General features: G+C 27.2%; 2 protein-coding genes across 2 annotated transcripts in view; one reads left to right on the top strand and one right to left on the bottom strand.

Annotated features, from left to right (window-relative positions):
• LOC123305257 (nuclear migration protein nudC) overlaps nucleotides 1–21,043 on the top strand; it is a 141,578-nt gene that overhangs the window by 3,634 nt on the left and 116,901 nt on the right. The gene's annotated exons all lie outside the window — the stretch shown is intronic.
• Nucleotides 1–21,043, bottom strand: part of LOC123305258 (ras guanine nucleotide exchange factor Q) — a 58,790-nt gene that overhangs the window by 1,039 nt on the left and 36,708 nt on the right. Inside the window, exons 2-3 of the mRNA XM_044886922.1 lie at nucleotides 2,385–2,711; nucleotides 1,553–1,991 (exon numbers count right to left, since the gene is read on the bottom strand). Of these exons, the coding sequence (XP_044742857.1) occupies nucleotides 1,553–1,991; nucleotides 2,385–2,711 (766 nt within the window). The remainder of the gene's footprint in view (nucleotides 1–1,552; nucleotides 1,992–2,384; nucleotides 2,712–21,043) is intronic.

Raw genomic sequence — 21,043 nt, 5'->3', positions numbered from 1 at the left:
ATTTACTGAGTCGGTTGATTTAAACTTCTTATCAAACGATGAAAAAGTGACTCTTTACCCTAATTTCGATAAAAAAGTTCGAGTATTGGTTGTATGTCTGCTAACACGATAACTCAAAACGAAAAGAGATATCAATCTGAAATTTTTATAGCGTGCTTAGAACTTAAAAACTGAGGTTGAGTTCATAAATGAGGAAAATAGGCCAATTGGATCTTGGGTCCAATGAAGGACGCATCTTGTAAACCGTTAGAGCTGAAACAAAAGTTTTTTCGTAAACATCGCTGTTAACCCGTGAGGACGGAAATTAAATAAGTTAAATTTATACGTTACATATATTATGTATGCGTTTGTTTGTAGCATATAAAATATTTGATTGTATAGTATAAAATACACAAACAATGAGTTAGATTCATCCAGGTCAATTGAAGCATCTGATCCATTTAAGTAAAAAATATTTATGTGGACAACGAAATGATAAAGATTCTAGACGAATAACGAATATTTCAGTCTCAAAAAGTTTTTTTTAGTTACAGCTAGATTAGATAAAAGCGATTAAGCTAGAAACGTTATTATTTAAAGCTAGATTTTTCTCGAATAGTATCAAAGAACTTCTTTAAAACAAACTTTGAATTTTTATTACCAATTATACTGCACAATAAATAATAAGTTGCATATAAAAATATATATTTAGAATATTTCTCTAACAATAGAATAGTGATGCTATAATTTCCTGCTGCATGAAATCAGCGTCATCTTTTATTGTCTTTTAGTTATGTAATAACAATAATATAAAGAACATGAAGCATATGTGTACGCGGAACTATTTTCATTAAAGGTGTTTTTTTTTACAGTTATTGAGAGAACATTATTTTTTATATATATTTAGGTGCTATTTTGTAAGTTTACAGTTACACTTAGTAATATTACACAAACTAACAAAATAATTGACGTAATTGAAATGAAACGTGCGTAAAAATTTGTATAATAAATATTTATCTCTTACTAAGTTAAATTTTTTAGGACTGTTATACTCATACTTCATCGAATTATAAAACCTTGCTATTTGATTTTCGATGGAGAATAAGGTGGCCTCTAATATTAAATGACGTTTTTTAATTTTAAATTTATACCCCTGAAAGCTACTCTCTTAAGATTTCGTAATTTCAGTTAAGTAATGAGAAAATAAAACCTAAAAAAATTTTGTATAGGAAAAAATTTGTACCAGTTTTTAAAGTCCGACAGGAATAAAATAAGTTAAACGTGTTCGCTCATTTGTTTGTTGATGATAAAATTAATATCGTTGGACAAGTTTTAAAAATTGATTTCTGACGTTAATATTAAACGAGATTATTTTAGGAAACGTCATATAATATTGGATGCTTTCAAGGCTGTAAATTAATTTAGACCATCTGATTATTATGCGATTTATCAATACTAAATCAAACTTCCGATTGTATTTGTGTAGCAAATGTGGGGATAATTTACCAATTTGTTAAGTGACCTTATATTGGGCTTTCACTGTAAATTTTAATAAATAAATCTGAATACTTACTTTCAAACAAATATACAGCCACAATGATTCCAAACATAAATATTGATGACATCGTTAATGTTAATACAGTTAATTTATGTTTACGACAACAACTATTATTTTGACTAATTTTATTACGATATCGATCTAAACCATTGACAACAGTAAAATGTGTTGAACTTGCTATCGATAATGTATCAATGTCTTTTGTTGATTTATTATTATTTATTGTTGTTGTATTTAATGGATTGATTGTTGTTGAAGACGTAATGACATCACTACCATTTACTGGAATATTATGAATTTTTTGATTTTGTTGTTCTAAATAATACTGTAAATTAATTGCATGTTGATCATGATGATTGATCTTATTATCATGTGTTTTGGCTATTTTTAATTGCTCTTGATCAATTTTGGCTAGATTTGCTACGGTTAATAATAATGAACCGGATTTGGCACTCTGAAACAGAAAAGTTTCCATTTTTTTTAATTAATTCGAAACTTTGAAGTTTATTTTGAGAGGTCCCGAGGCCCTTAAAAGTCATTAATTTTTTTTTGTATGTTTGTAATGCATAATCTCAAAAACTACTTAAAAGATTTTAAAAATTCTTTCATCTATAGAAAACAACATTATCAGCGAGTTACATGGGCTATATTTTATTAAAAAAAATTAAGGTTCCATATCAAAAATTTAAAAAAAACATGAAATTATGAACAAAAGGGTGGTATAAGTACTTGAGTTGAAAATGGTCTAACTAACCCGACTTTGTTTTATATATTAACATTTAAAAAATATTTGCTCGACAATTTTTGATATGCGATTAGTTTATAAAAAACAACGAAATATACATACCTGTGTACTATTATTACTTGAACTAGAACCCTGTGTAGACGTTGAACCTCGACCAGTTCGAAAATTCTGATAACCACCTCGTTGTCCACCTTTGTTTGGTGGATGGGGATGATGATGGTAATCAGTAACTACCGATGAACCAACTGAGGTATAAACACTATTCTCTTGTGATGATATCAATGATGGCCTTGGTATATGCCAACTCAACGCATTATTATTATTGTTGAGATTTGCATTGTTGTTAACGATGACATTGTTATTCTTTGTAACTGCTACAAAATTTTCAATGGGCACAACATTTTGCTTATTATCAGCATTTGATGTTATCTGTAATAAGATAAAAGGTTTATTAGTATAAATATTTTTGCTAAGTTCAATCGAGGGGGCCCAGGTAGAAGGAATGAGTGAGCAATTGTCCACACTTCATGAAGGGAATTCTAGTTTTATATTCTTCCGCGTTAGCATTATTTCGAAAGGGAGGGTTTGATTACAAGAGCCCAGCTCGATCTTGTAGGATGTAGCCTTATGATATACAATCGGCCGACTATAAAATTGATTTTGAAAGTCTAAATAAGAAATTTGTTACTATTGAGTTAAGATTTTAAGACTTTCCGCTTAGAGTTTTAGAGACCATTGAGCTAAGATGTTAATAATTATTGCGCTGTAACGACTTACTGATATTTCTGTTACATACTGTAAATTTGTTTCACTCATAGGATAAAAAATTAATACTTCCTTATAAAAATTTATCTTGAGGACATGAAATTTATCATAAAAAAAGTTGTCATAACCAATTTGGTGATTGTGGGAATTAAATTGATTTGCTCCAATAAATTTAATTTGGGTGTGGTCTGATTATCTAATATGTCAATTTTTTTTGGTTAAAATTTTGGGTCCATGTTCTAGGATTTCATTTTCAAGGACGGCAATGCAGATTTTTCCACAGATGTGCATTTATTTAATCAAATTAAAATGTTAATTTATGTAAAAATTATTTTTAAAGTATAAGATCAGTGGGTTTTTTTTTAGTAAAAAAAAAATTAAGTAATCAAACACAAAAAACATCCTTGAATAGCCTTGAACACTAGTTTAATTATTTCACGGATCTCTTAATAATTACGATTATAAAAAAAATTTAATCAATCAATCATTTCAATAAAAGAGGTCTCGCTATATTATTTTTTGCGTGTATTTATTTTAATAATTCGCAAAAAATTGATAATTATTGGTGTTGATTATGTAACAGTTTTTTTAACGGTCTGAAAATTTTTTTCAATATGGTATAACAAGTGACCTTATTGAGTTTTTTTTTTTTTTTTATATTATAGCTTGAAGGATTCATTTTTATAATATTTAGGAATTGCTACAAAAAACTATTGAATTTTCCAAAGTGACATCATTTCCTTTAATTATTAAACATGAGATCTTTACAATACAGTAATACCTCGAATTTACGCGATAAGTGAGATCAAGTGCTAACCGCGTGACCACGTCGAGGTATATGTAAAATAGTGTAAAAAACAGGAAAGTTTAGATTCGCGTACATCTTAATTACTCTATTTTCATCATATAGTACTTGTGACATTTATGCTCAGATGTGCCAACTGCCAATCAGCAAAGGAGATCGTATTACGTCAAAGGGATAGTCCAAGGAATTTAAGAGCTATGAGTTCAATATCTATTCGAGTAGCCTATACTTCCCTAATGAGATGATACTCAATGCTTTGTGTGAGTATGCAGCTTATTCTTGGGCCATTTGTAGTGCCATCATAAATATTCTTTGGAAACTTCACAATCTAATCTTTAGAGTCATTCCATATGGCCATTGGTTTGTAACAAATCTTGAAATACATTCAACTTATGAGAACTATAAAGTAGGAGATTGTTTTAAAGTTTCCACATGAAAAATACATCAATGTTTATAAATATTGATCCGGTAGAATTTTTTAAACCCCCTAGATACATCTAAGTATATTTCTATTTTTATTCAAATAACTGTTTTTATATTTTATAAACAGGATGTTAATGCCCCTACCCACTCAAATAAAACAAAAGAAATGGAATAGATTAAAATAAATATTATCTTAAAAACCAGATCTAATTTTTCTATTAATACTTTAATAACAAAGTGTGTCTCAATTCAGATTATTCAATCATTATAATATTTAAAAATATGAATTTTTTATTAAAAATGAAACATCGATAATTTGAAAAACAATATTTAATATCCCATCAAGTTAGATGAAATTTCATATGATTTACTGAAGTTTTGGAGGCAGTAGTGTTTATGCCAAATTTTAGCTTTTTATCTGTAGAATCTGTATTATGCCGCTGTAGCGCGCTTCTGATTGGCTGCCTATTTTAATTAATAGCTAATTATGGAAGACAAGTTTTCGCCTTAGAATTTTATTTTCTACTTGATGCAACAAGAGCATTCGTTACTCCTGGTACAAATCCGTGTTTCGCGTGTGAGATATGTGCAGAATATCATATAGGAGAACATTGACCTTTGACCTTGATTTATACATTTTGGTGGAGGTCATAATTTTTAAACTGATTTTTCTCGTAAACAAAAATAGATGAAATTCAAATCCAAAATATTGATAAAGTAGAGTATTAATTTGAACCACACTGCTGTAGAGAGCCAATCTGCCAATTCCTATACTGATACAGATATTGCAGTTGTTTTGTTTTCCCTTGAACTTTTTATTTTGATTTTTTTTCTGCACCACACCCTAAGAGATATATAATAATAAAAATAAAATAAATATATCTTTGTATATTGTGTACTTGGTGTTGGTATATTGGCATATACCATATATAAATATTTGTATTTTAATATTAACTAATTAAATATTTTATTAATTAATTATATAAATAAAAATTATATATACAAATTTTATTAATTAATGCACTTTTTTAATTTTATTTTTATAATATTTACAATTATTATTGTCGAAGGCTGTTTTAGATTTATTTATTTGTTTAAATAAATATTTGTAAAATTTGTTTGTACACTTAAATTTCATTCATTCGCAATGTCAAAGTGAGAATTAATTAATTTTGTGATTGTTGATAGGAATTATTAATTATATTTCAGGAAAAATTATATATGTAATTCATTTGCTAGTGGTTATCTTCTATATCATTTAAGAATTACAATTTATATAGGTTAGGTTATATTGGCTGTCCACGAAGGACATACTTAGGCTATAGATAAACTGACCATACGTCCCGTTTTAAACGGGACTGTCCCTTTATTTGACCATACGTCCCGTTGTCCCCGTACAATGATCCGGGACGCAAAATAGTCCCGTTTTCTGACACCGCGCGAAAATTTTAAATACTAGCTGACCCGGCGAACTTCGTACCGCCTAACAGTCAATGAATGTCGTGTTACTTTTTAGCTGAACTAATTTAGGCTTTGATGAACGTAAAACAATGATACAAAATAATATATTCATATAGATCAAGAAAAATCATAGACAACCTATATTCTTTCTATTCTTTTCTAACCTATTCTTTCGCTCTATCTGTAATGTCATATACTCTATATGTAATATCAAATGTATGGTATGGTGTGCTGTGTGTCTGTCTATTCATTGTCAGTTTTGCACGGATTGATTCTTGTGTATGTTATATGTTGTATAGTGTAGATAGTGATGCCCGCGCCAAATCATCTCGCAGATGGCCGACTCATGTTGACGTTTCCCGTAGGAAATCCGGGATAAAATGTAGCCTATAGCCTTATATATATGGGTTAGACGCCTTTGTTCATTTTCCCATTTGGTCATATTACCTAATAGATATATAATATCATATATATTATAGTGCCTATGGTCCATCCATACAGATAATATATGGACGTCCCGTTTTGAGCTTAAAAAAAATGGTCAGTTTAGCTATAGAGCTCATTGTGATACCATATATGTGTTTTACCACCTTTCCGCTGATAATTTCATTATCACTACGCTACCATAAGCATACCGCATAACTGAGCTACAAGACTTAAAAATTTAATGTTCACACTTTTGGTAAACTAATTTTTCTAACGCGGGGTCTTATACAAATAATAATATACTTTTTTGTATCAATTATTTGTTACAGATTAATAATTTTAGTCAATTGATTATTAGATTAGAGAAAAATAATTTTAATAAATTGTATCGAAGTATTATGTGAAAGAGCTTATAGAGCTTAAGGCTCATCGTTATGAGGAATTAGTTTTAAATTTAATTTTAAAAAGTGTAGTTCATAGTTTAAAAGATATTACAGAAATTTTACGACAGTTGATCATATACTCCTGCTTGCTAGTATGTCTGAAACTGTTCAATACTACTATAAGCCAATGGAATTTTTGATTAAACAAATGTCATTTTTGGTGGATAAAAAATGACTCCACCAGAATAAATTGCCGGAATTATCCATCTGAATTTCAAATATTATTATGTACTTATTTTATAGGCCTAAATAGGCAGGACTTTCTTAAGTAACATTAACATCAGTACTTTATCAAATCACAGAACACGTTAAAATAATGACAATTTCTCAATGCATTTATTGCCGGGAAAGCGTTAAAAAAGCAAAGTTTTATTTTAAATAATTGTGAGGCAAAAGCATAGTTTCCAACCAGATCATGTTTTACCCGCACTTGTTTTAAGTTGAATAATTTAAAACAATTGTTTTAAATTGATGAATTTCAAATTAAAAATGTATTGCAGCATATGAAATTAAAAATAAACTTTTAAGGATATAATGAAAAAAACAAAAGTATTCTTAAAGTAATTAAAAAGATTGTATTAATGATTGACAATTGTAATTAAAATGATCTGATGGAAGATAATTATTTATTAACATAATTTTGTAATAAGTAAATTATTTAAATATCCAAATAATAAAATCATTAATATTATTATTATTAGTAATTACATAGGTTTTTATTGAAGAAGCAAGGTCATCTAGGGAACGTCAATTTTAAATACTCTTCGTAATTTTTTTTTTATTAAAATTAATATAAATTTTGATGAAATAATTTTAGATCCTATATCATCAATATATTTAGAATATCTATATAATTTTTATATGGGTGATTTAAATTTCAAAAACGTGATATATACATATTATGAAAAAATTAATTTAAATCGCTTACTTTGAATTTTAGATTAATGTGTGTATCTTTTGATTTAAAAAAATATATCACTCAGTTTTGAGGTAAATTAAGGTTTTTTATTTATAAAGAAACTCTTTTGAATTTTTGACTGCTTACTAATCTGAACTTGAAAAAAAAAAAAACAATTCGTTTAAGAAAAGCAGTTTTAATTGCTTCTTATATTTACTGAAATATGTTGCCAAGTAAACTTTTCTAAGTTTTAATAAAAGAAACATATTTTGTCCTTAAATTTTGCTTTTAAAAAGGTTCCATTGATATCAATTTAAGGTTTTTCAAGAGTTGAGAAAATTCTTAAATAAATATTTTATACTGCTCGTTTTAATTCCTATCACGAATAAATAATAAGACGAAATCTTTTATTTATGAATATGATTTTTTGAATCTACAAATTTCAATACAAAAATGTGTACATATAACATTTTTTACAATTTTTTAAATTTTGGAGAAATTTTAATATTTAAGGATGTATGAGCATGACAACAATGTTTGATTTATTAAGGCTCAAAATTTTTTTATAGGCAGACTTTTACTCCAAGAATATATGGTTAAAATTTCAGCATTGAAAATCGATATAAAATACATTGGCTCTTATGGAGGAATCTCAAAAAACGACATATTTTGAAAGTTTTTGATAATTTTCACTTGGAATGAATGAGAACAAATTAAAAAGCAACGGCAAAGAAAATAAAAAAACCAAGTGTCTCCGTCCACATAAGGAATGTATGCGCAGGGTAGATTTGGAGTTGCAATTATTTTTATCTTATTTTCAACTTTGATGGTATTTTTTGTTATAATTTCATGAATGTAGACGAAAAATAAGAATAAAATTTGTCGATATGTGCCTTGGTTTTCGAAATATCGAAAGCTGAATAATTAAACAAAATTTTCATTTTTCGCTATTTTATTTTTTCTTACTTTTCGTCTTATATGGTCAAGTTATAATATAATTTATCATCAAAATTGAAAATAAATATTTTTTAAATTTGTGCCCTCACTAACGTGCTCATACATCCTTCAATTTTTTGTGAACCAGCTTAATTTAGTCCTTAAATGATATTAAAAAGTTTAAGACATAAATAATAAGTGTGCAAATGAGCCTAACAAAACGTGAAATAATGCCCTTAAAAGTTTTCCACAGAACGATCTCCCGACTGTACTGATAATTTTACTTATCATAACAATGTCAGATAAGAATATTTCTTTTGTTTCATACATTGCAGAGCGTGATTTTGTAGTAGTCGGGGTCTTCATTGTATCAATCAATGTTCAACCTTCACAATGCTCGTTTAAGACTATCCGTATTGAAACAACTTGAAAAAAAAATCACATAAAAGATTATTGACTTCATTCAATATGATGAAATAGGAAATAACATTTTGAAGAGTAATAAATAGTTTTGCACATAGTTAATCGATGATTTAATTATTACAAACAACAATAAAATATAAAAAATATCGAGATATGTAAATATTTACGCACATTAAAAATACTTAAATCTCACATTTTTTTGCACAAGTTAAATATATGCAAATAATTATGCAATCGATTATATTATTTATTTTATCAATAAAAATTATTAAATATTAAGAAGAATTAAAAAGTTATTCAATAACATGAATAATAATTATAGTTTTGTTGCTTTTATAGACACTTTCTTTTATTTAACTAATTTTAACCGACTTCGAAAACTAAACGTTCTTGAATGACTTTGTAGGTTTATATGCTAGTTTGTATGCTATATTTTCATTCCCCTTATTTATTAGTCAACGAGCAAGTTGTGGAATTTTTGTGACACAATATTTCCATTTAATTATTTTTAAATACAATAAACAAAAATCCACAAATTTGGATCATACTAATTCCAATAATTGTGCTTAGGGCATAGGAACGATTTATCCTTGCAAGCGCAGTGTCAGGTAACAAATGATTTCTGATATACTGTGCCCAAAACATAAGGTGACATTGTATTTATTTTGAAAATTCTTATTTATTCTTCCAAATCAATTTCATTCCCTTCAAAGTAATCCCCTCCCGATGCAATGCACTTATGCCAACGGATTTTCCAATCTTCGAAACACTGGTTGTAGTCACTTTCCGGGATTGCCTTCAGTTCCGTCTTCGCTGCGGCTTGAATCTCCTCTATCGTATCAAAACGGTGTCCCCGGAGTGGTGTTTTGAGCTTTCTGAACAGCCAGAAGTAGCACGGCGCCAGATGAGGCGAATATGGTGGTTGCGGAACGATTTGGGTTGAGTTTTTGACGAAATGTTGTAAGGGATGGTGCATTATCGTGGTGTAAAAACCATGAATTGTCTTTCCACAATTCCGGCCTTTTTAGGAGGATAGCGTTACGCAAATGACGCATAACGTTCAAATAATATTCCTTGTTGACTGTTTGGCCGGGCGGAAGGAATTCATAATGCACCACAAACGCGCGCAGTTTAAATTCAAATGTCACCTTATTTTTTGGACACAGTATTACGTACTTTTCATTAGAATACTACTTTCTGAAGCTTTATTCGTTACTCAACAGTTGAAACAGTGCTTTCGTCATTTTGTTTGTTAATTCTAAGAAGGGTAATATCATATCCCAGACAAAATGAAAATATACTTAAAAAGAATTTTAATTGCAATATTGAAGATACTTCTTATAGGCGCGTTCAATCGATAGTATACGGTTTGTTTGTTTTTTATTCTTTTTGGTTTTTTCATTAAGAGCAATCAGTGTTTGTAATACTCTGTAAACTTTGGAATATTAATTAAATAATTATTAATAAAACATACACTCACTTGGACGTAGATATAAAAAAATATTTTTCTATGCGTTTTTATTTTGAAGTATATTACGTTGTTTTTGTTAAAAAGTTTTTAACAAATATTTATTTTAGTTTTATCAATTAGTTAAATTAAGTAAAAATTTAAAATGTATCAATTTAAATGACTTTAAAAGTGAATAATTTACCGAAATGTAACTGGAAATAAACAGGAAATATCTACAATCACATAATTTTTTGTGTATGTTCAATTAAAATAAAATTTGTTTATCAATTAACATATCCGGGAGAAAATTTTTCGTAATAATGTTCTTAAAAAAATATCACGATAAGTATTAAAATTAAAATCGAAGCAATTTCTTTCTATTTGAGAAAATAAAATGAAATTAAAAGAACACAAAATCTTGTATTTATAGCAATTTTATTTTTGAGAAAAATTATTAATAATTAATTTTAAGCATGAAAGCTTTCTGATTTCATTTCTTTGGCGAGAATAGAGTCCTTCATTTATCACAGAAATCAAATTTTACAATTAGACTATTCAATGTTTCTTAGTTTTTTTATAAACTATAAATAATTGTAACTTTTTCTAACGACAATAATTGTAACTTATTTCTAACGACATGAGAGAGAACGCAATATCTTAAAACGAGAAGAAATATAGCTCTTTAAATAGTTGTTGTATAAGAGCAGTAAATAAATCTGTCAGCTATACAATGAATACTATCTATTGCTCATCACAATAGGCACAGCACATAAACAAATTGTACAACGTCGCTTGTACAATTCACTTCTTCTGGATTAGACTAAATATTCGTCAAAAAGAAATCTTTCTTAATTATTTAGTTTTTCATAAACTGAACTGTCAATTACATCGTATTTAGACTCAAAGCATCGCTATTTTTTTCTTATTTCTTATATCTAGTTTTTTTTTCGTTACTTGAGTTACTTTTTATAGCAAAAATGCGAACTAAAAATGTACAAAAATGTCTTCATAATAGTATGGATTCTTATCCTTTATATGTTAAATACTTTTTGACAACTTTGAAAATTTTGAATAACTAACAATGGCGGTTAATGGTCTTAAAATTTTTTCACCGCTTTATATTGTTGAAACTTATCTTTGGAATTTTTCGTTCTAAACTACTTTTGATCGCATATCGTTAGAAATACCTTAATGATTAATTTTTCTATTTTTTCTGACTCCGTTACCAACATTTCTCTTTTATGATGTTTTCCCATTCAGTCATAAGAGAATTAAGAGAATTGTATTCATTTGGAAAATTTCTAATCGACGAGGCAATGTATATAATATTTTGAACGCGGAATACATCTTAAAACACTAAACAATAAAATTAATTACTCAAATAAGATGGACTAATTTGGCTAGAAGATGATGCAGCAACAAATCTTTGCGTAGGCTTTAACAATTTGTTATTAGTGGGTATAAGATTTGTTTTTTCTCATGTAAAACTCTATTTTATAATAGGTATGTCTATATATCTGTATCAGAAAACCTACTCGTATTAGCAGGCATCATTTTCATGTATAGGATATAAATAGATGAGACACCTGATGAGTTTTGTATAGGTTATTCAAATAAATAATACTTCAATAATAAAAATATGATATCATTTTCTGGTAATAAAAACATTTACTAAGTTATATAACTTAAAATATCACACTTAACGTCGTTTTATTGCTGTCTAAGTAAGAAGTATTGTTCTTAAGTATGTGTAAAAATAGTTGAATCCGGGTTTGAAAAACATCAATAATTTTTTCAGAAGAACAATTTAAAAACTTTATCATTTGATAAATGCTCTTGAAACCGATGGGAAATTCGGTTAAATGGAAAAATATATAATAAACATACACTCGATAAATTTATATTTAAAATAATTCTATATACAATCAAAATAAACTTGAAAAAAACGTACTGGATTATCATAAAAAATTGCCAGATGTTTTTCGCTTATCTTCTTTTTGATTATGGGGATTTATTGATTATTTTTTATTTATCCTTCTTAAGCCAAAAACTGTCTTACCAAAATGACTAGGTTTTTTTGTGTATATTTAACCGAGTTTTTTTGGAACTGTCCCTTTTCTAAACATACTAGCTTTAATTCTCTGTGATAATTAAGGCTAGTTTTAAGGCTAGTATGTTTATTATATATAGTTTATTAGGAGTGTGTCTAACCCAGCTTATTTTATTTTTTACCGAGACTACAGTCGATTCTAGAAAAAATTTGTCATTTCGATTAATATTAAATCAAAATACTTTATAAATTTGACATTAGAGGGTCTATATAGTATATAGAAATACATTATCCTATAAGAATCCATGGAAGTAATAATGATTTCAGTATGAGAATCAATCACAAGGCAGTCTTTTGTCAGCTATTAACAATAATTTCATATCAAAAAACTGTGCTACAATGACAAGAAATCTTCAAATTATACTTTTTTTTTACCCAGAAAAGAAAATAGATGTAATGTTTTTATTTCATTAATTAGAACGTTTAGAAAAGGGAGTCATTTAAATGCTCAATTATAGATTTTGCGCTCAAATGGTGGCAAATTAATATGAAAAAAATGAACGTTTTTTGAATTTTTCCAATCTCTTGCGGTTTAAAAGATAGATTTTCATTAATATGGTATTTTTTGATTTCATGCGCTGATTGTTATTCTCGTATAAATCTAAAATTCTACTAATTTAAAATAAATTTAACTGAATTCAACAAATAATGTATTATTTTTTCTCGCCCTTTATTCGAGTCACAAGAACTGATTGCATTTGGCATTTTCTGAGTACGTTAAATAATCTGGATCTAGATATAATTCTGGTTTTTAAATGGGAATAGTAATACGTTTATGGGTTCTCCACTAATCGCCTCAAAATACGTTTTAAAAAAATTATGTAGGAGAGCATCTTCGAATGTATGATGAATAAAAAAGTACAAAATAAAATTATTACTATAGTCGATCAATTTGCTTACAAGGTCTTCATTTCTATTTCTGATGTTTCTTTGAGAGCATTCTTGGTCACAATATTGAACAAATTGTATTATTCTTATTTTTTACATGTCATGTTTTATCATCTTATCTATGGCACGCCATTTTACTATTTAATAGGCTAATTTTTATCGAGAAAAAAATTAAATAATTATTTTTTTTCAATCAGAAATTTTATATTTTATATTTTATATTTTGTAAAATAAATCTTAGTAAAAGAGAGATTGATATAAGATAAGATGAGAAAAGAGAGATGAGAATTAAAATTATGATGATAACATAATAAAAATGTATTATTATTATGTATCATCATAATAATAATGTATTATTATTATGATGATACATAATAATAAATCAGTTAATTTTATTTGAATTAGATTTTAAAAAAATGATTGAATTAAAATTATGTACATAATGGAAATAGAGAATTAAAATTATGTACATAATAAAAATGATTGAATTAAAATTATGTACATAATGGAAATAGAGAATTAAAATTATGTACATAATAAAAATGATTGAATTAAAATTATGTACATAATGGAAATATATGGCACGCCGTTTTACTATTTAATATGAATTAAAATTATGTACATAATAAAAATGATTGAATTAAAATTATGTACATAATAAAAATTGATTGAATTAAAATTATGTACATAATGAAAATGATTATTATTATGATGATAACATAATAATAATGTATTATTATTACGATCATTTTTTTTCGGACATTAAATAGTAAAATGGCGTGCCATACTTATCTGTATCTTTTAAATCATTTATAATCTGACATGTACAACTGCAATATTTTAATCCCTTATATAATTTTCTAATACATTAAAATATATCTCGACTAATATTAATCTTATTAATGCCGTCATAATTTAAAAGGTCCTAACTTCAACTATTTTCTTTAACAAATTTCTATCTTTTTTACTTACAAATTCAATTAAAGCTTTAAAGCATTCAAATAAATTTCACGATGAAAATTTTTAAATTTTTTACATTAATGTTTGAAATAACTGATGACATTAATAATCGCTGAATTTGTCAAACGGAAACATCAGTAACAATTTTTTTTTCAGCCAAGAGTTATTATTAATCGTAATTATTGAACGACTTTCAAATATTAATAAATTAGAAATTGACAACAATATGATTTCTGTTCATTCCCTACTACAAGTAATAAAATCATAATTTTTTCTTTGCGTATTGTTTTTATTTTTCAGATTTCATTTCATTGTTTAAGTTTTTATTATTATTAAAAAAAAATCTACATTAAAACAATCGATAAATTGTTTATCAGATACACTTTTTAAAATTTCTAACACAAACCACATCTAACATTTGATTCAATTCATAATAAGAAATATAATTTTAACGATTGATCATTATAAAATCATTCTTGTAAGTCCTCCGGTGTCTATGTTACTGTGTTGAGGCTGATCAATAGGAAGAAACCTCGACAAAAACCTCGACTTTTTAAGAAATAAAATTTTATTGTACTAAAAAGTAGAGAATAATTTAATCTATGAGCCACTCATACCCGACTATTTGTGAAAGCTTGAGGCGCTCATTTTAAAATATCAAAAATGAATCGGAACGCCTTATCTACTCTACATGCCTAATTATTTTTCGATTCATTCTTGATATTAAGCGTCTCAAGCTTTTACAAATAGTCGGGTATGAGTGACTCATAGATAAAATTATTTTCTACTTTTAGTACAATAAAAGCTTGTCCCTTAAAAAGTATTTTTTTTACATTAATAATACATTACACATTAATTTTTTATTTTAAGATTTAAAAAATGTATTCATATCAAATATGGTGGAAGCGATGGGAAAATCAGGACGCCAAAGCCTTACTATGCATTGTCATTCAAACTAAATGTGCATGCAAAATTAAATCGCAATCGGAAAACGGGAAGTGGATCAAATTTGACTTGCATGATTTGATTACAAAACGGTTGAATTCTTTTGGGTTGACTTTTTAATAGCTCGTATTGTAAGATTGATTTAATAGTTGAACCAATTTAAGTTTTTATTTTTTAACTTTTTCGTAACAACTTCTATTTTTTTTTTTAAATTAGTACTTACAGTTTTGGGCAATTTTTAATACAAATTTCTTTAAAAAATGCAAAATATAAAAGAAAAGAAAAAAAAAAGGAACTTTATTTAAAGAACTTCTCTGAGTTTTCTGATATTTTTTGTAAAACAAATTTTTTACTATAACTTTTATTTCTCAAGAATACGAGTGTGATGAACAACAGATTTTATCAGTATTTGCACAACTTCAGTATTCAAGTTTCTTTCCGATAATTTAGAAATACAATCCGATAATAAAAATTATTAAGAAATACAATTAATATAAACAAGTTTAAAAACATGAAGAAATCCCTGATTTCTCTTCTATAATTTGATTTTTATTTTACTCCAATGCAATTTTCTTTAGATATTTGTGTTTTGGCATTAATCGCTTCTTTGCGAAAAATTTCACGTTCTTTAAATTGGTTTAAGATATTTTTAGCGCATTGCCGAGGGAAATGAAGCTATTGTTCTTGTATTGATGGTAGAATTTTGGAAAAATTTCTTCAAACGTCCATCAAAATTTGGTATCAAGAAGATTTGAATACAATTTGGTATCAAGAAGGGTTTTGGTATTTGGTACAGGTCAAGTTCGTTAAAAGTACAAAGTTTTGAATTTTTCCAAAATAAATTTTTTGTTTGTTTTTTTTTTTTTTCATTAGTTTTAAGGAAAAAAGTGCCTTTGTGATTTTTTCTCTAAGCGCTTAGTTTTCGAAATAAGAATTCTTGAAAAATTAATAATGTTATATTCGATTTTTAGAAAATGTGTTATCTCTGAAGGAATTCGCTTGGCTAGCGCAGCTCCCGCCCTACGAATTTTTTTTTGTTTTGATTTTCGAATATTTTTAATAACAATAATTCTGGGAGAAAATGTCCAATGCTTTTGGTGTTCCAATTAAAATGCGGTAATCAGAACTTGTAGAAATGAGTGTACGTACTTGAAAATAGAAAAAAATGAATACCGAATTTACTACCTTCTTCTTTTTCGAAAAACGATAAAAAATTTAATGAATAATGATCAAGAATGTAATTGATAAAAAACAGATAATCGTTGGTGATTCAACGTGTTTCAACTACTAGTAAATGTAATAATTATAGTAATTTTTTTGTTTCTATATACTTGAGTATAGAAAGATGTCAATTACTTGAATAGGTTAATTAGAAAATTACTTATCCATGATTTACAATGATATTATGATGTGTGGTTTTTTTTAATACATCATTTACTTGAATCACGATTTACTTCTTTTTTAATTGATGAATTTTATGTAATTTGTAATTTTTTTTAAATATATGACAGATGGTATATATTTGTTTGCTTGTATGCAGGGAATCACGTAGTGTTTTACAAAGACACAGTCGTAATTATATGTTTTATTTGAACAATTCGATTATTTTTATTTTAAGTCAATGCCGTTTGAGAGTTAATTATTACTTATTTAGAAATCTTTCTTTTCGTGTAAAGGATATAGAGGTTGTGTCTTGCTGAAAGAAAAATTAGGTTTTAACCAAGGCCCTAGTTTACACAAAGGAAGCCCTTGACAATATAATAAATGGCAACGGTTTGTAACCGTCCACAGGATTGATTTTCTATTAAAAAAATTTCGAATTTTGTTTCAATTTTTCAACCATTTCAAAAATTGCAAATTTATTGTAATTTTTTTCAAATTGTCAAAGGATTTCCTTTAATCGTAACAACCGATTTCTATAAATTCGACATTCGAGTTACGATTAAAATTCATTTTTCTCTATTACCAGATTGTACTATTATAAACACTTACTAACCGTGTGGAACTTTTTAAAGTGATTCGTATGCCAGGGAGTGGTAAGCCAAATATAATTCTTACAACGCAATACATCACTATTGTGAATAACAGGGTGAGCTCGATCTAAACATTCTCAACAACCCAATGTTTTCGATCAATTTAAGACACCTACATGCACAAATATTTGGCTTGGAGACCCAGACAAAATCTAATTAGCAAAATTATATAGCCCTTATGTTTCAGATTAAATTTAATATAGGTAAATATTTGATGTGAGCAGAATTGTTTAAATTATTTTACTACGACGTGAGCTCTTGGAGCACCCTGTATATAAATAATAATTATTATTATACATTGATTGCTAATGTTAGGCTGTCAGTTGGTCGTTTTATTTTTTAAATGTGAGAAAAAAACATATCGTGCTATACATTTTTTACTTTTGATTTTTTGTCTTATTGACAAAACATTATTATTGGCATCGGTGCTTTTTTTTTCTTTTGTATCCATGACAGGAGAAGATAGCTATAGAATATTTTAAACAATAAAAGTATAATTCCCAATATTCTCTAATTTCTATGGCTCTGTTTGGGGATGCTCTCTGCAACTACACCTTTGTTGTTATACTCCAATAAAAGAAGAAAAAAAAGAAAGAATGTTTAAATTTTGATCTATGGCACTGATTTCGATGAAAGTTTGGGATTAAGCTTTGTTCACTTACTATATCAAATGTTATAAGGTGCCTAGTGGTGCTTTCGCCCAGAGGGTGGTAACCACTTCTTCTAGGCGGTAATAAAATGTATGTAGAAGATGACAGCGGGAATCAAAGCAAATAACCAAAAAGTGGCACTCAAGTATATTTTTGAAAAGTCAATACTTTCCGAGCTATTGGCGATTGAAATTAGGAGTATATTTAGGGATGTTCCCTCGCCAGTAATAGAAAAAAATAAATTAGTAGATAAGGATCCGAATTTTTAGTATGTTGTAGTTAACGATACATAGTATTAAATTAAAAAGAATTTGGGTATCTTATCGATAAATTAAGAGAGTTTTTATTAATTAAAAATACACTAAATAACATACCATCCTCATATCATGCTATGTTATTTAGTGTATTTTTAATTAATTAATTACTCTCTTAATTGATCGATAAGATGCCCAATTTTTTTTTTTATTTAATAATATGTATCGTTAACTACAACATACTAAAAATTTGGATCATTTTCTACTAATTTATTTTTTTCTATTACTGGTGAGGGAACTTCCTTAACGTTAAATAACTGAAAAATAGGACGCTTTTTGAAAAAAGTATTATATACATTTTTTAAAGTACTCTAAAAAACCCTGAAAATGAAAAAGTTTCTAGTCATTTGCACGAAAAGTAGCGGAGCTATGATGAAAACAATGTTTCATGTATCTACATTGATTTTATGTTTTATCCAGCACAAAACTGATGAATTTACCACGGGAACTAAAATTAATGCTTGCCACTTTTCAATTTACTTTATTTAGATACTGAAAATATGGTCAAATAGCTCGAGCAGTTTCGGCTATATATTTTTTGGCTATATGTGATCACTTGCATTCCAAAAACTAAACGATGGAATGCAAGTCTCGTGTAACTGCAGTCTGTCCACGTGAGTATAGTCACACGTAAAAACGATTAACAAATATAAATAAACATTGTAATTTTAATACTACAGATAGAAGTAATATACGTATATTATTAAATTATTTTCATAAAAATAAATAAATGGGTAAATTGAATTTAAATGAATCTTTTATTATATTTATTTTAATAGTGTAATAAATATAATTTTACAATAAATATTCATAAAAATAATATTTTTATCACTAAGTATAATACTTTCATTCAGAGAATTCAATTCTATGTTGAAATCAAGGTTAAAAAAATTTTTTTTTTAACTGTATTTTTTATTTAAATTACACAGCTGATTAATTGATCGTTTAAATATAAATAAATCAATTGTAAATATTATTAAGTGGGAAAATAGATTGATTAAACGTGCTTTCTTGGGAAATATTTATATAAAAATTCAAACAGGCGAATTTTCAAGATAAATAGGGGCTCCATAACTTAACATAGTACTCTGTTAAATTGTACCATGTAAGCTTTTAAGTGAAAACTTATTTTCTTTAAAATCAGACTTTGTAAACACTTGAATTTAATAATAAAAAAATAAATAAAAGTAAAAAAATAGATATTTAATCTTTAGTTCTAAGAAAGGTTATACGTTTTTAAAAAAAATTTAAAATACTTTTAATTGCGTTTTCCATTACATGAATATGCTTCATCCTAATATAGTACAAAAAAAATTCATATTTTTACGATAATTGCAGTTTAAAAAAAAAGTATACATTAGCTTATAATAAAATTTTTTAGTTATGTGTATCAAATTACCAAAAAAAAGTAAATAGGTATCTTATTAATTAATAAAATTGACAAGGAAGTGAATAATAATAATAAAATATTCTATATCAAATATTATATAAAATTTTGCTCTAGGATATTTGTCCTTGCTTTTAATTTTTTATTATTAAATTTTGTAGAGTACATACAATGTACTTACGTGTAAAAGTCTCAATATATTAATTGGTGAAATAATAATTTCTTTTTTTGATTTAGTAATTTTATCTATACCGGCCTTGCCTATGGTATGAATATTTCTATTGAAATTTAAATATATTACGTGTTTTTAAAAAAATGAAACTAAAACAGTTATTTGTGTCCCCAAAAGTATTGTTTTCTGTGGTGTGATGACTAATACGGTGACGTGTCTCTGTTGAGAATAACGGAACCAATTTTAAATACTATTAGCAAAAAAATACATTTGGAATAAATTTGATATGAAGGCCTGTTCCGTATCATAAAAATTCCCAGTTCAAACCGTGTTACATGCTTATTTTAAGAAAAAACTAAAAATTACTACATATCATTATTACATTCCATTGCCATCTTTACTATCATTGCTATAAGCCATGTACCCATATGGTTTTCTTTCGTCCAAAGAAGTCTAATTTTTAACCCTCGAACTAAAAAAAAGGGGTCTTTTAAATTTGACCACTATGTGTGTGTATCTCTCTGTCTCAATTTAATGAATAGTGTTCTGAGCTATGTTTCAAATGCGATTTTAGGGTTCCGTAACCAAAAAATTTGTCGGGGGTTTTTAAAATTTTGTAAATTTCACTTGTTATTATTTGGTAATAAATGTTATATCAACTCTTTCAGCAAATAATGAAATAACATGTAAAAGTCAGAGAAACGCGAGGCTTGATCTAGTGCCCTTAAAAGTAAGCACAAACAATATCATCTATGATACCAAATTTACGCGATCGAGTAATAGAGAAATGGTATTTTTCGTTGAGGACCCGTCCCTTACAGCGAAGTTGCGAGGTACGTTTGTCTGGAATCATATACACAACTGGCATGCTATTTCGCTGGGTTTAAAAGTAAAGATTACCACGTTATTGCCCTTTACCTCTCTTGAGCTCACTTTTCCTTCTTCCATAACATTCAAAATAGGGATAGAGGGATTGTTTTACAAAGGCAAAAGTAAGCAAATAATCAGTATTCAAAACCGGTTCAGTAGCCAAGCGAGTTGAAGGCGTCTTTACTTGCTTTGAGATAATTCTCATTTTATCTCGTGCACAAGCTGTTTAATTTTAGATTTGATATCATTTTTAACGGACAACCTTTTATAATGTACACGATTCTCTACTCGTATAATATAACGGATATGTCCCTTACTTCTTTAAGAAGCAATTCCTTATTAGAAAAATTAATGACGTAATATTGTAAAAGTTATACAATTGTTTCACTAGAATCTACTAGA

The sequence above is a fragment of the Chrysoperla carnea genome, chromosome 1, assembly GCF_905475395.1.
Source record: "Chrysoperla carnea chromosome 1, inChrCarn1.1, whole genome shotgun sequence".
NCBI classification, from domain to species: domain Eukaryota; kingdom Metazoa; phylum Arthropoda; class Insecta; order Neuroptera; family Chrysopidae; genus Chrysoperla; species Chrysoperla carnea.
Note: the sequence above shows the minus strand (reverse complement) of the source record. Positions and strands in the feature narration are given on the sequence as shown.